The sequence below is a fragment of the Ceratotherium simum genome, chromosome 31 (genome assembly GCF_057802395.1).
Source record: "Ceratotherium simum simum isolate JZ-2026a chromosome 31, ASM5780239v1, whole genome shotgun sequence".
Classification (NCBI taxonomy): Eukaryota; Metazoa; Chordata; class Mammalia; order Perissodactyla; family Rhinocerotidae; genus Ceratotherium; species Ceratotherium simum.
This window is the reverse complement of record NC_141930.1, coordinates 18192171-18205467: the sequence shown is the minus strand read 5'-3', so window position 1 is coordinate 18205467 and position 13297 is coordinate 18192171. Positions and strand designations below refer to the sequence as shown.

At 36.8% G+C, this 13297-nt stretch overlaps 1 protein-coding gene across 3 annotated transcripts in view; it reads left to right on the top strand.

Annotated features, from left to right (window-relative positions):
• The window catches only part of PREX2 (phosphatidylinositol-3,4,5-trisphosphate dependent Rac exchange factor 2), a 284540-nt gene that overhangs the window by 261965 nt on the left and 9278 nt on the right, over window positions 1–13297 (top strand). For all 3 annotated transcript variants that reach the window (XM_087420479.1, XM_004436261.3, XM_087420480.1), the window contains one exon: window positions 8931–9033. In XM_087420479.1, coding sequence (XP_087276605.1) covers window positions 8931–9033 — 103 coding nt within the window. The remainder of the gene's footprint in view (window positions 1–8930; window positions 9034–13297) is intronic.

Sequence of the window (13297 nt, the reverse complement as noted above, 5' to 3'; positions counted from 1 at the left end):
AAATCCAGAATCTAACTCAGAAAGTTTACTTCCAGTGCCCATGTTCTTCATCCCTACCCCTTTCAGACAAGTATCAAATAGCAGATAAGAGGTGTGACGTGTGACCCAAACCAGGGCATATGAGATCGTAGAAGTGAGGGAGCAGCATATGGGAACTTTGAGAGGTGGTGACTTCAGAGAACTGGTAACAGGATGGTTGAAGTGTGGAGTAGAAGTAAGGAAAACCAGGGACCATATAGCGAAGACTTTGTATTTCATGTTAAGAAATGGGAAGCCATTCAAATGTTTGCATTGTCATCTGCATTTTTAAAAAATCACCTTCCCTATCGGGGAAGACAGTGGGAAGAGGCAAGGCAAGAAGAATCAGAGAGAGGTTGCACCAGTCTAGGCAAGAGATGATGTTAGCAGTGCAGCTAGAGAGGAGAGATTTGAGGGAGAGCAAGAGATATGAAATTAATAAGTGTGAAAGGTACTAGAGGAGGTATATTAACACAGTGGACCTGCACACATATATTAATCTCTGGTAATGGGTGAGTTCAGTTTGATGGCTTGGGGGCTTATAACATTTCTCAGTCTGGGGGTGAAACTGAGTAATTATAAATAACTAGACAAAGATTTTAGGAAAGCAAACATTTAATCTTGACCACACCCGCTCTGGGAAGGTTTTGCAAAAATAGGAAGGGTGAAGATACTAAAAATATCATGGCACAATAAACCTTTAAGGAATTGGATACTTTCTACATCTTATTTCTTCCAATTTCTTTGTTAACAGGATCAGTATTAATAGAAAATCTCTAACTCATCTATTTCCTACAGCTGCTTGGTTTCTTATAGCTGAATAAAATGGGAGCATGAGAAAAACCCAAGGAAAAAGTAAAAGCATTTGGGAACTGAGCAGAATCATTTACATTTTTTCCAACAGGGAGAATTGTATCTTTAGTGCAAAGATTGTTGAAACTAATCTGCCTTAGGCTATCTAGGACAGAAACTCAGATGATGCTGCAAGGTGCAAAAAATCAGGCGATTGGTAGTACCTTCCACCTGTCATAAAAAGCTTGTGTGTATAGAAGAGTGGCGTGCAAATACCAGTAGTAGCAGCTGATGTTCCAGCTGATTTCACCTACCTCGTTCTCTTGGGATTGAAATAGAGAGTCATTATTCCTCTCTGAAATGTGAGTGGTGCCCAGGTACATTTAGCCCAGTAAAGTATTGTGGAGAACCCCAGCTCATTAGATTCCTAGTAACTTGTGTGTGACAGGCACTTGAACAAGGATAATAGACCTGGCTTTTAATTAAATGAGGAAAAAAAAGACTTTTGTAGAATAAGGGAAAGTGATTTCATATTTTAAGATCTAAATCTGTAAGATTATAAATATAAACCTATAACCATATAGACATATTATTCATGTGAAAAATATAATCAAAATAATAGGTTTCTCAGGCTGTCCTTATACATATACCCTGAACGATGCATTTTGCCTAAAGGAATTTTCTCGCTCTTGTTTCCATGACTAAAGACAGCATCATAGTTATAAAGGATGGTGAAAATGAGACAATACACATGGAAGTCCAGAGCTAACAAGACAAAATCAGATGCTGATCATTTTGTAGAATTCTACATTGGGGCAAAACTCGCTGACTTCAAAATTGTTAACAAATATTTATTTCCCTTTATGTTTATCTAGTACAAAATCAAATTAACCTCCATATTAATGCAAATGATTTGAAATGAGTTTCCGTGGTTAGCCAGTTTGTGTAGGTTGTTAAGGGGTCGTGTCTGATGCTGCCATTTCAACAGTTAGTCAAAACTGTTGTTTGTCATGTGGTCCCTTAAACTCAGAAAACCCTAAGACATGTCTTGAGACTTTGGGGATGTTTTTTCCATATATCATATTTTTCTAACGGAAAATTATTCTGCTAATGATACTGCACTAGCACAAAAAAATGAACATACTTATCCAAGTGACTCAATACTACTATTATTACATAAAATAGTTAAAAATCTCTGCTCAAGTGACTTTCGAAGTTGCAACATATATCCCTAAATTCAGTGACTCCAGTGGGTTCTGTTTTTAGTTGTAATTGAGTATGTAACGTCATTGAGAAGTACAATGGAACTTTTCCAAGTAGTGTTCAGTCTCACCCTCAGTTTAAAAGATATGGGGAAGTTAAAAGAAAGTATCTCTTGCTAACGGTTGCATTTTCTATTTTTAATTACTTAAAAAAGTTTTTTATTTCAACATTTCCATAATGTCAATTTGTAGCAAATTATTGTGGCTGCAAATTCAGAGATCTTCATTATGCTAGTTTTTCCCTGTGTTTTATTTAATGTGTCAGTTTATAACTAGAATCTGAATGACCTTCCTCCATGAGTAATAAGAAAGTTTGGGATCACTCTCAAGAGATACAGTGATTAGCTACCAAGCAACACGTCAGAGTTCCTGACCCTGAGCATGCTGAGAGTTAGCAAGTAAATCCACGGTAGGAAAACGGAGCTCAAAGCCATAACCTCGCATTGTTCTGGGTTCCCATGTCAGTTTCACTGTGAGTTACTGCGTCACCCTTGTGGCCCAAGGCGGGTGATGCCTCTCCCCAGGCATTCAATTTACTGCATTTCAACCCTTGGGAGATTGGCTTCCTTGTTCAGTACAATTGGAATCAACATTAGATGAGGCAGTAGAGCTCTGGAAGATTTAAAATGTAATTAGAGAAAAACTGATGTTTTTGTCTGGAATCGTGGTAAATGACCAAATATGTAGAAGCTCCTTACATTACGAGAGTCTTTTATCTAATTTATTAAAGCAATGTCATGAAACATCTTAAGGTAAGGATTAACATGTTAAAAAGAAGATTAACATATAACTTGCTTCAAGTAAGATTTGAAGTCTTACAAAGTGAACTAAATATAGTCTAATAGAAACGGGTTAATAAATGGTTGAAAAACAATATGTTGCATTTAAACCAATTTAGGAAACTAAGTTTTTTCTCTCCAGGGAGAGCTAGTTGAGGGGGAGGTTTGGCTGTTGATCATTTTGTACCCTGAGCATCTAGAAATAGGCCTGGCAAACAGGAGATCACTTGACATGCTTTTCCTGACCCTTAACTCTACAGTTTGACATATAAAATAAAGTTGATGCCCGATCAGTGATGTCTAGGATCAGTTGGGAAAAACATATGAAATAAAAAGTACAAGAATCGTACTAGCAAGTGCCAATTGTAGTCAGGTACTATAATTCTTCCACCAAATTCTAATCCAGCCAGACTCCAATTTACAAAAGAGATATTGGTGGAAGTTTGTCATTAACTTCATGTAATTATCATAACCTTATAATATCATAATCTTATAAAAGAATTTACCACAGCATTACTTTAATGAACGTATCTTTAAAACAAAAAGTAGAAAGAGCTTTTGTCAATATGCAACACAACGGGATTTGAGAAATTGGGATTTACGAAAGTTCACATTCCTCAGATTTTCCAAATAAAGTATTGCCCGTAATGAGCTCCAGACAGACCTGTAGTGTGAGCTCAGTAGCAAAGAGGGATGGAAATGGCATTACCCCAGCATGCATGGCTAATCGATTACACATGTCACTTCAGGTCATTCTTGTGGCACTTTATGAGGCTGGTGCACCAGCTTCCATCTTTTCACAGATGAGAAAATTGAGGCTGAGAGAATAGAAGTAATGCAACCAAAGTCCCACAAGACCGTCCTCAAACCCCGGTGCCTCTGGTTGTGACACCCATGTTGTCAACTGCTATTCCGCATTCAGAAAGAGGTTTTGTGATATTTTGATAGTAGTGAAAGACACCCCCAAAATGGACAAACATTCTTGATTTAGGGGGAGGTTCGTAGAGTGGCACCAGGACGTTGACTGCAAGCAGAAAGAAGTTCTGAGTAGGGGGAGTAGGTGAGGTGTTGGGGAGATGGGGTGGAAAATGGGAGAGCAGTTGGTAGAAAACCTTAAGCATCAGGATGAAGAGTTTGCTTTGGCAAATGTTGCCTGGAAAGCAACTGAAGGCGCTTTGAATACAGTATTGAGAGCATGTTAAGGTTGAATACTTAGTAAATTACTTTATGATTTGCTTAACAAATTGTTATTTTATATCATATAATGTAAATGTTGAAATTCTTTTCATATCAACCAAAGAATAAGTAAGAGACCCACCTGCTCCTAGAATCTGACTCCCGAGGCCTTGCCTGTTTGGGCCCAGACTACTTCTGTCACTTCATCTCCATTTCTCCTCTCTGTGCTCCAGCATATTGAGCTCCACACTTGTTCTAAGCAGAGGGAACAAGCAGTAACCCCAGGGCCTTTGCACTTGCTCTCCCAGAAATGGTCTTCCCAATAACAGCACCTCCCTCTGCCATTCTACCCTGTTCATTTTCTGTTCCCCTGAAAATTGTATTTTTCTGGATTACTTATTACTACCTGATATTATGTATTTGGTTTTTTTTTGTTTTGTTTTGTTTTGTTTTTTCCATCTCAGTAGAGTTTGATCACCAAAAGGGATGGGACTTGGTTTTGTTTGCTGTTGCATCCCCAGCATACTGGAGTAGATGAAGATTTTGGGGTCTAAAGTTAACCACCCTTTTTAAGAAAAAGAATAGAAAATTACAAAACAAGATAGGAATAAAAGTTAGTATTTATTTAGAATATGAGAAAAAAACAATTACAGATTTTAAATTGCTGATAAATACCACAAGCATTATAAAATCTGAAAAATAAAGGAATGTTTTTATTACTTTATTTCCTGTCCCACTTCTGTACTTTTTCTTCTACATTTTTTGTGACATACTCTTTGATTGCCTCTTCAAATTATCATAATTTTGTAATATAATCTTCTATAGAGAGAATAGAAAAATAATTCTGTCTTTTCTGTAGCATGGCTGATCAGATTTGTTGTTAAATTATTGATAGTTTAGAAAAGCCTTTCAACATCAACATTATTGCTAATCTCTTGTAAATTTTTCAATTGTTGTCAAATATGAAAACCTCTGTAGGGTTCTTTAGCATACGAACCGTAATGTTCGGAAGAATATTCCGCAGAGTAGCTTTGGGCTCTATACATTTCCAACCTTGTTTCTCCTCCACCACACACAGTCCTGGGTGCCCAGGATAACAACACATTGCATTATAACCTTGGGCCCTGCACCTCCTGTTCGACATTGGGTGAGTTTGTACGATGGGCAGTAGGAACACTCTGGAAGCTATTCCTACTCCAGGATATATAATAACCTAACTATAGATGAAAGTGGCTGTGAATCACATACAAAGGTCTCAGTAAACCTAGCCTAAATGCATCCCTAATTCTACTTCCTTTAGCTCAGTTCCAGAAATAACTATGTCCGTTTGAACACTCCAGAACATGACAGAGGCAAGTTGGGATACAAAAAGACAGTAGTTGTAACCATTTGCAGTTAAAACATTTTGCTTTTGCCAATTGTAAAAGCAGGTGACTATGTAAACAGGTTGCTAGGGATCTATGTAAGTAAGGGATCCTGAAATTCAACCTTTTTTAGCTTATTAATAAATCCACTTGTGCCAGCACCTAATGGTACTTGTAGGTACGAAGTAGACACTCAAAAAATATTTGTTGAATGAATGAATGGATGGATGAATAGAAGGATACTTCTTTGTGACTCTTCCATAACATTGCTAAATCAAAGTGCCTTTCAAATTAAATTGGATCCGTTAGCTACAGGTTACATTTATCATATTAAAGCTATGCTAAATCTCTGAGTGATGTGGGATCTATTCTTAATGCAAAATATGTCAAGAAGATTTATTCATTATAAGCACAGATACATTGACATTTTCCTTTTTCTTTCTATGGGGAAATCCACAATTTCTGCATAATTTTGCAGCCCTTTCAAGTGCACTTTCTCAGGAGTATGCCCTAAGCAGAGCTATTACTTGGAAAGTCTTATTACTAAAATTATGGAACAACTTTCTTCTATGTATATGTTATATTTGCCTTTTTATGAAGGACAAATTCTACTCTGTGACCTTTATTTTTTTATTTTTGTGACTCCCAGGGGAAGAGTTATCCATATTTTGAAAATGATTTTGCAGCTAAAACGAGCTGAAAAATTGAAGGCCTATATTTTCCAGGATGGGGTAAAAATATAGATTAATTTAAATTTTAATTTAACTGCATACTGTGAAAACAGAGATAGTGCTAGAAAGGAAATTGGTGGGTTAGACAAGAAATCTCATATTGAATGGAATTCACTTAGGATTCCCAGCCTTTGGGCTGCTCCCTGCATTCTCTTGCCCAGGGTTAGCAGATCAGTCTCACTGGTAATCGGAGCAGTACCTATAAGATCAAATGATCTCTTGTAAAACCTGACTCTCAGTATACATTTATGTACCATTGGGAAACCACGTGCCACTTTCTGGATCTGGAGTCTTTCAGAGAATGCCAGCATAAAACTGCATCTTGCAAATGCTGCGTTTTTCCACTTGACATTCAGATTGAGATAGTTGCAAGAAAAATAAAAAGCTATGAGGCAGATCATGGCATATTGACAGTAAAGTTGTGGGCTTACTGCCAGGCTTTCTTTTATATACTTAATTTAGGAGAATGGAATTCTGTGATACTCGGATGGAAAAACTAGACCTCTGTTGGATCCATCAGTTGTGGATCAAATACAGGCAACATTTCCCACATTGACTTGGTTGTCTCTTTTTAAATTTTTCACTTTTTAAAAATTTCAAATTAATCTTGGGATGTAATTGGAATATACACAGTGGTTAGTATGAAAAGTCAAGTATAGACGCGCCATCTTTTTTTGATAATGCTGATGAAAGAAAACGTATGTATTCAATTTAAAGTAGAATTTTCTATTAGGTGATTGGTTCTACAGAAGTGACACTTTGAGGTGCCCTGTCAGAGAGCGTGATTGATCAGGAGATTACAGTAAAGTCTTTTAAAGTCTCTGGCAGATAATTTGCTGCTGTACTGCTGTTGACTACAACTTAAAGTAGGGAGAAATAAATCAATTTAAAAAGATTAAGAAAATGGACAAAAATTATAGCCTTCCTGTTAAAAATCCTTCACAATGAGTAAGTGTTTGTTATAAGTAGAAGAGGGCAAGTCATGCTTTATCAGGAAGCACAGACATGTTTCAGTGTGATTAGAAAAAGATAGAGATTTTTTTCCTTAGCTTCATTCAGCTGGCATAATGAGCATTATTGATTAAAATGTTAGAATCAATAAGGACTTAAAATCGGAGTAGAGAAGATCTTACGGAGGAGAAAAAGGTTATAGTCTGTCGAGTAAGCTGACAATTAAATGCTTTGTAAAAAATCGATTTTTTAAACATGAACTGTCAGTTAACGCTTCTCGGGTTTCATTGGCATATGCTGTTCTACTGCACGCCAGGTACATGTAAGACTACAATTATATATTGTTATCAGACTCATACACTAAATATTTGTAAACATCATTTACTACTAGCAGCTAATTATAAAACTGTAGCCCATCTGAATATGTGTTATTAATGCTCTCTGAAGAGTTCTCTGTAATGTTAATGAGGAAGCTGCTTTTCAAGTCATTTAACAGCCAATGGAATTTAACGTGTTTCTCCTTAGAATGAAATTATGTATAATAATACAGTTGCACTTTGTAAGGTTCTTTCTAAAATTATAGCAGTAATGTTTTAAATCCCTCTCTCCTCTTTTTCTTAATTCATCAGTCTCAAAATCTACCAGATGTATTGGACTTCTGTAGCACAGCCTCAGACCCAGGGATAAATGAGTTAGATATTCCTCACATGTAAGCAATTGCACTGTAGAACTTACTTTTATTTGTAGGAGAAAACTAAACAGATCTAGAAAAATACAGGTGTAAAAACCAAACCACAGGGAATTAAATGCAAAAATGGAGACAAAACACCAATATATTGAAAAATGAAGTAAAACAAAATTTGCTAGTATAAATGTTAGGAAAAACATCTAAAAGTAGTGAACATTTTAATGAAATGTATACACAGAGTACCCCTAAAAGACAATTCAGAGACCAGCACCTGAAAATATTAACAAATAAACAGGCTCTGAGAGCTACTATAGAGGAAAATGTGGAAGAACGTAAAAGAAATGCCTTCAAGGAAAGGAAAAGGACGAAGGCTCACCATCACTGAATTCAAGGGCTGAATTCTGAATTTTCTCAGGGCTGCTCTGGGCACCACAGTCCTGTATAACTACTTAAAAATTCCCTTTGAAAATGTTACAGTCATTTAGATTGGGTCCAAGAAACACACTTTTTAAAAAAATCAATTCTGAGCTTACTGAATATTAGTTTCAGCTGTTTATTTTTCTAAGCTATTGGGCATAAATCAGTATGTCTATTAGCTATCAATATGTAGACATGAATGAAAAATATTAGGAAGTCATTTCTTTTAAATTACATGAAATATCAGTAAAGAATAATGTCTGATAATAAAATTTATTATAATTCTGAATATTTAATTTTCTGTGTATAAACTCTCTCATAAACATAGTTCATTATGGGTTTGTTTTAAATTTAAGTACTTAATTTAGGACCCCAACAGTGTAGCTCTAGAATCTATTTTTAAGCAGGTGTTTTATGTAGAAAAATCAATGGTTCATTGTCTAGTCGCTTTGATTTTTGGCGCTTTTTGATTTTGAAATTAGTGTAGGGGAGGAAAAATCATGTTCCCTCTACCCTTCTGAGTTCTTAGCTGAGAACCCTGTAATAAAAGACAGATTAACAAGAGAAAAACAGAAGTTTAGTCACATGTATACTGCACATATACGTGGGAGATACCCAAGGAAAGGAGTAGCTCTCCGAGGAGGCAGATTTTGCCATGGCGTATTCTGCTTCCCTTCATTGGTAACCCAAACCGTCTTGAAGTGCTTAACGGGAACCCGTGGGATTTGACTTGCCCTTGTCTTTGCGCCCAGGTGCACCCTGAGTGTGACGCTGGAGCAGGCCATCATCCTGGCCAGAAGCCATGGACTGCCTCCTCGCTACATCATGCAGGCCACAGATGTGATGCGGAAGCAGGTGAGTCTCGTGCACGTTTTAGGGAGTTGTTTTACAGGACCTGGATTTGAAGGTTCTTTGGTTCATTTACCAGGTGTCCGACATGTGCCTGGATGTAAGGGGCACTTTTCCAGGTTCGGAGGGTAAGTGTGAACAAGAAACACTGCCAGAGAAGAAGACAATGCAGACATCTGTATGAGGTTCTCCAAGAAACTTAGCCAACCTAGAGAAAGGGATGTCTAAGCGGTAACTTGAAGGAGGAGAGGGAGTGGACCAGGCAAAATGGGCAGGAGTGGATTGGGGGCTTCTGTAAAGGACCAGATAAAAGGACGCATGGTATTTTCCGGGATGGCCGGTAATCTAGTGAGCTCGGAAATAGGTTGGGGAGGGTGGGGACAAGGAAGAAGAGGAAAGAGTGGAGGGCATTGCTTGCTTCTGGAGATCTCAGAGGGAATTCCATGCCGTGCTAAGAAGTTTGCACATTATTCTGAAGATAAAGCACGTACCTCAAATTTTCCTTCCGAGGGTGAATAGCAGCCTTTGGCCTGCCTGTAGATCACTGAAGTACTTATAGATGAGAATATACTGTCTTATACAGAGAAGGAACTTTTGATACAATAACCCAATGATAGTTTAAGTGTGAAAGTTTGGTTTCTAACCCTTAAAATTCTTTAAAAAGATAACGACAAAAATGCACTAACCTCCAACTTACTGATTATTAGGAAAATGTGCTTAATCTAGTAGAAAAGACACAACTTAGTAGAAAGACAAAAGAAGTTGGAAGACGTCAATTTTGTATTTTGTTCTGCCACATTTTCTCAGGGCTACCGTGGAAAATTGATTTAACAAATCTCTCTTCTTGCTGACTTGGTTTGCCTTGGCCAATGATAGTGAGTGACTTAATTTTTAGGATGTGCTTTTATAGTTATTACTGCTTTATTTACTGAAGACTTAGATTATAACTCTTAGGCAAACATACAAATCCCCGTGGGTTTGCTCCCAAGATTACACTACAGAATATCAACCAAGCCAAAAAAGAAAAAGAAACCCATGGAAGGAGTCCTGGTGAGGCCAGCACAGGCTTGGGGTCTGCAATGCAGAGATAAGGTACAATGAGTGCACATTCATTGATACTTTGGGTTGGGAACCTCAGAACTGAAAATTGAAAACCAAGATCTCACAGGATCCAGGAGGGATTTGCTAAGTAAAGGTTAGATCCAGGAGAAGCACATGATACATGTGGGTCAGCTGGAAAGGGCAAATACAGATGCAAATACCAGCGGGTTTTTGAAGGATTTTTTGGGTGGATATACAAATTTGGTTTTAAAAAATAGATCAAAGTAAACTTGTGATTATCCATATCAGGGTTGGGATTTGGGTGCTAAAACATACAGAAAGACACGAACCTTTCTGTTCTACTCTGTTGCTGTTTAAGTTTGCAATAAGACTTGGGGGAGCCATCTCAAAATGATGGTTCATGGCAAGATTAAGAGACTGGTATTAATGTTTTTCAGAATAATCCAGTACGGCGGTAATTATGAGTTGGCTACATATACATTCTTACTATATGAACTTGAATAATCAAAACCCTTAACTTCTTACAACTGAAAATGGAGATAGATAAAAGAGAGATAGAAAAGTAAAAACAATATTATGTAGGCTTTAATGATTTAACTGGTGCAAACCTTTTTAAAATATAATATATTATATTTACGTATATTATTGATATGTATTATTATATATTTATAAAATGTAATTTTAAAAGACTGAAGAGCTATGAAGTTCCTTATAAAATCCTGGTTGATTTCTAAACTGCACTGTTTTTCAGTATTTCTCATTCCTTCTTCCTCCTATTTTTTTTTTTAAATAAATACATTTAGAATATGCAGCTTCCTTTGTTTGTTGCTTCTTTCTCTGCTCAAAGTTATGACATCTCCAGGTGGTTCTGAGAGACAAAGAACTGATTTCTACCTTCTTTGTGAAAGATCGTAGAGCCTGGGGCCCTCTCTTGAGAGAAATAGGAGTGGACCGGTGCCCAGGAGCGACTTTTGCAATGTTTGTTTTGTTGCCAGTCATCTTTCCAGTAGACAGCAGTTACAGGCGATGGGATGAATGGCTGGGATCCAATCTGCAAGCCACCTGTTACCCACTGGGATCTGAGGAGTTAGAACACAAGTGTGAATCAGAGACCTAACTTTTCTGTCCCTTTTGTCTTTCAACCATTTAGACTCAGCTTTCCAGAGACTGAATGGTTAGAATATTTGCCAAGTTAACGAATAATATTTTCAAAGATCTTTAGTTTCTTTTTAAAAAAGAGGCAGCTTTTCAGTGTGATTTCTTGTTCTTTTTCTAATTGTAGCGTAGTTTTCATGTACAGATTTTGTATATGTACTTTTCATATAATTGTTGTATTCATTCACTGGTGGAGTCAGAAGGAAAGATAAAAGGTACAAGAGAAGGGTACTATGCCCCTTGCAGTTTTTTGGTAATGATTGTAATAATCCTAGGCAGTTCTTTTACATAACCAATTGATCTGATTAATAAAAGGCTTGAGGTAGAATCTCTTGTTTACATTATAAACTTAAAGTTTACCATCCTGTAAATTATATGTTCCAAGTATTCTTTGGTGGAAGCCTACCCAAAGATTATTTTTTGACCTTTTTAATAAAAAATGGGATTCCAAAGAATTGTGGCTCCTTACCTACAGTATCAAGGCATTATACTAGGCACTAAGAACAAGGACTGAGGAAGATGCAGTTCTTGCCTAGTCTCATGGTGGACATGTGTAGGCAAATCATCATGATACAGGCACCAACAGACAAGTACTCTAAGGGGTTACAACCTCAGTGTATCAGGATATAAAACAGGGAACGAATAAATGAGTAGACCGTGAGCCCCGCAGTGGCTGGGACACTGAGTGTATTTCATTTTGGTGTCACAAGTGTCCAGAATAATACCTCGTACAGAGTAAATGCTAAAGGATGTTTGTTCAATGAATTAGTTCTAAGTAGGATAACTGAAAAAAGTTTTCATGCAGAAAGTGAATATATGATAATGGCTAAGAGCACAGATTCTTGAGCCAGACAGCCTCAGTTTGAATCCCAGCTCCAATGTTTACTGTCTGTGTGATTTGGGGCAAAATTCTTAGCCTTTCTGTTACTTAGTTTTCTTATTATTAAAACAAAAGTAATAATAGTACTTGCCTCATAGTGTTGTTGTAAAGATATGACTCAATATACTTAATGCACTTAAAACAGTACTTGATACAGTGAATGACTAGTTGTGGACGAAGATGATATTTGATTTGGGCCTTGGAGGATAAATGTGATACAGACAGGTAGGGAAGAGGACAGGGAGGGTGTTTAGGTAGAGGAAGCAACATGAGCAAGGGTGTAAAAATGCTGGCATGTTGAGTATATGAAGAATTATATAGTTGAATTCCAAGTGGAATATGCCAGTAGATGTGCTCAGCATGGTGAGCATCGATTTTATTTGAAACCTTTTAAGAAAGCAAAACTCTTTCTGTAAATTATTTGATATAATATTATGAGACTAAAGACAAAAAGAATTATACACAAATACTATACTCTGGTTAGTAAATCTGTTTTTCACAGGGATGTGATTCAGAAATTCTAATTCTAGTTTGTGTGTATACTGGGATTGAACAAAAAAGTAAATATATTGTAAATAATGAGAATCAAATTTCTTGCTGTCTGAGAAAGCAGTTAGAAATTAGGAAAGGGAGAAGGTGGAATCCAGAGTGAACTCTGTGGTATTGGATTGGAATGGGAGATGGTTTGAACTGATGGCCACACATACACACACACACAGATATAGATAGATGTAGAAATAAATATAGATGTTTGAGTATGTTTGCATTGGTCAACTAGAAGACCTAAAAGCAGTTTCAATCCAGTAATGGTACTGAGCATGCCCAGTGTCCAGATCTGGGGGTTCTAAATGTTCTCCATTAAAAAGAGCCAGGGATCCTTGGAGAAATGGTTAATTCCCAGCTGAGACAGGGAAGATGAGCCTGAAACATCCTGAGGTGCCAGAAAATAAACAAGTACTCAAAAATGATGATGGTTATATCAGCAGGACACAAGAAGCAACCTGAAGGAGCTCCCAAAAAAACAATATTAGTAATAACACTGTTGGATTATAATTCATAGAATAAATAAGTATCCATGAATCCAAACTGATTTAAATAATACTGGAATAAATAGATAATTTGGGGAGAAAGGATAACTCTTCTTTATAGAAGCATTCCAGTTCATAAACACTA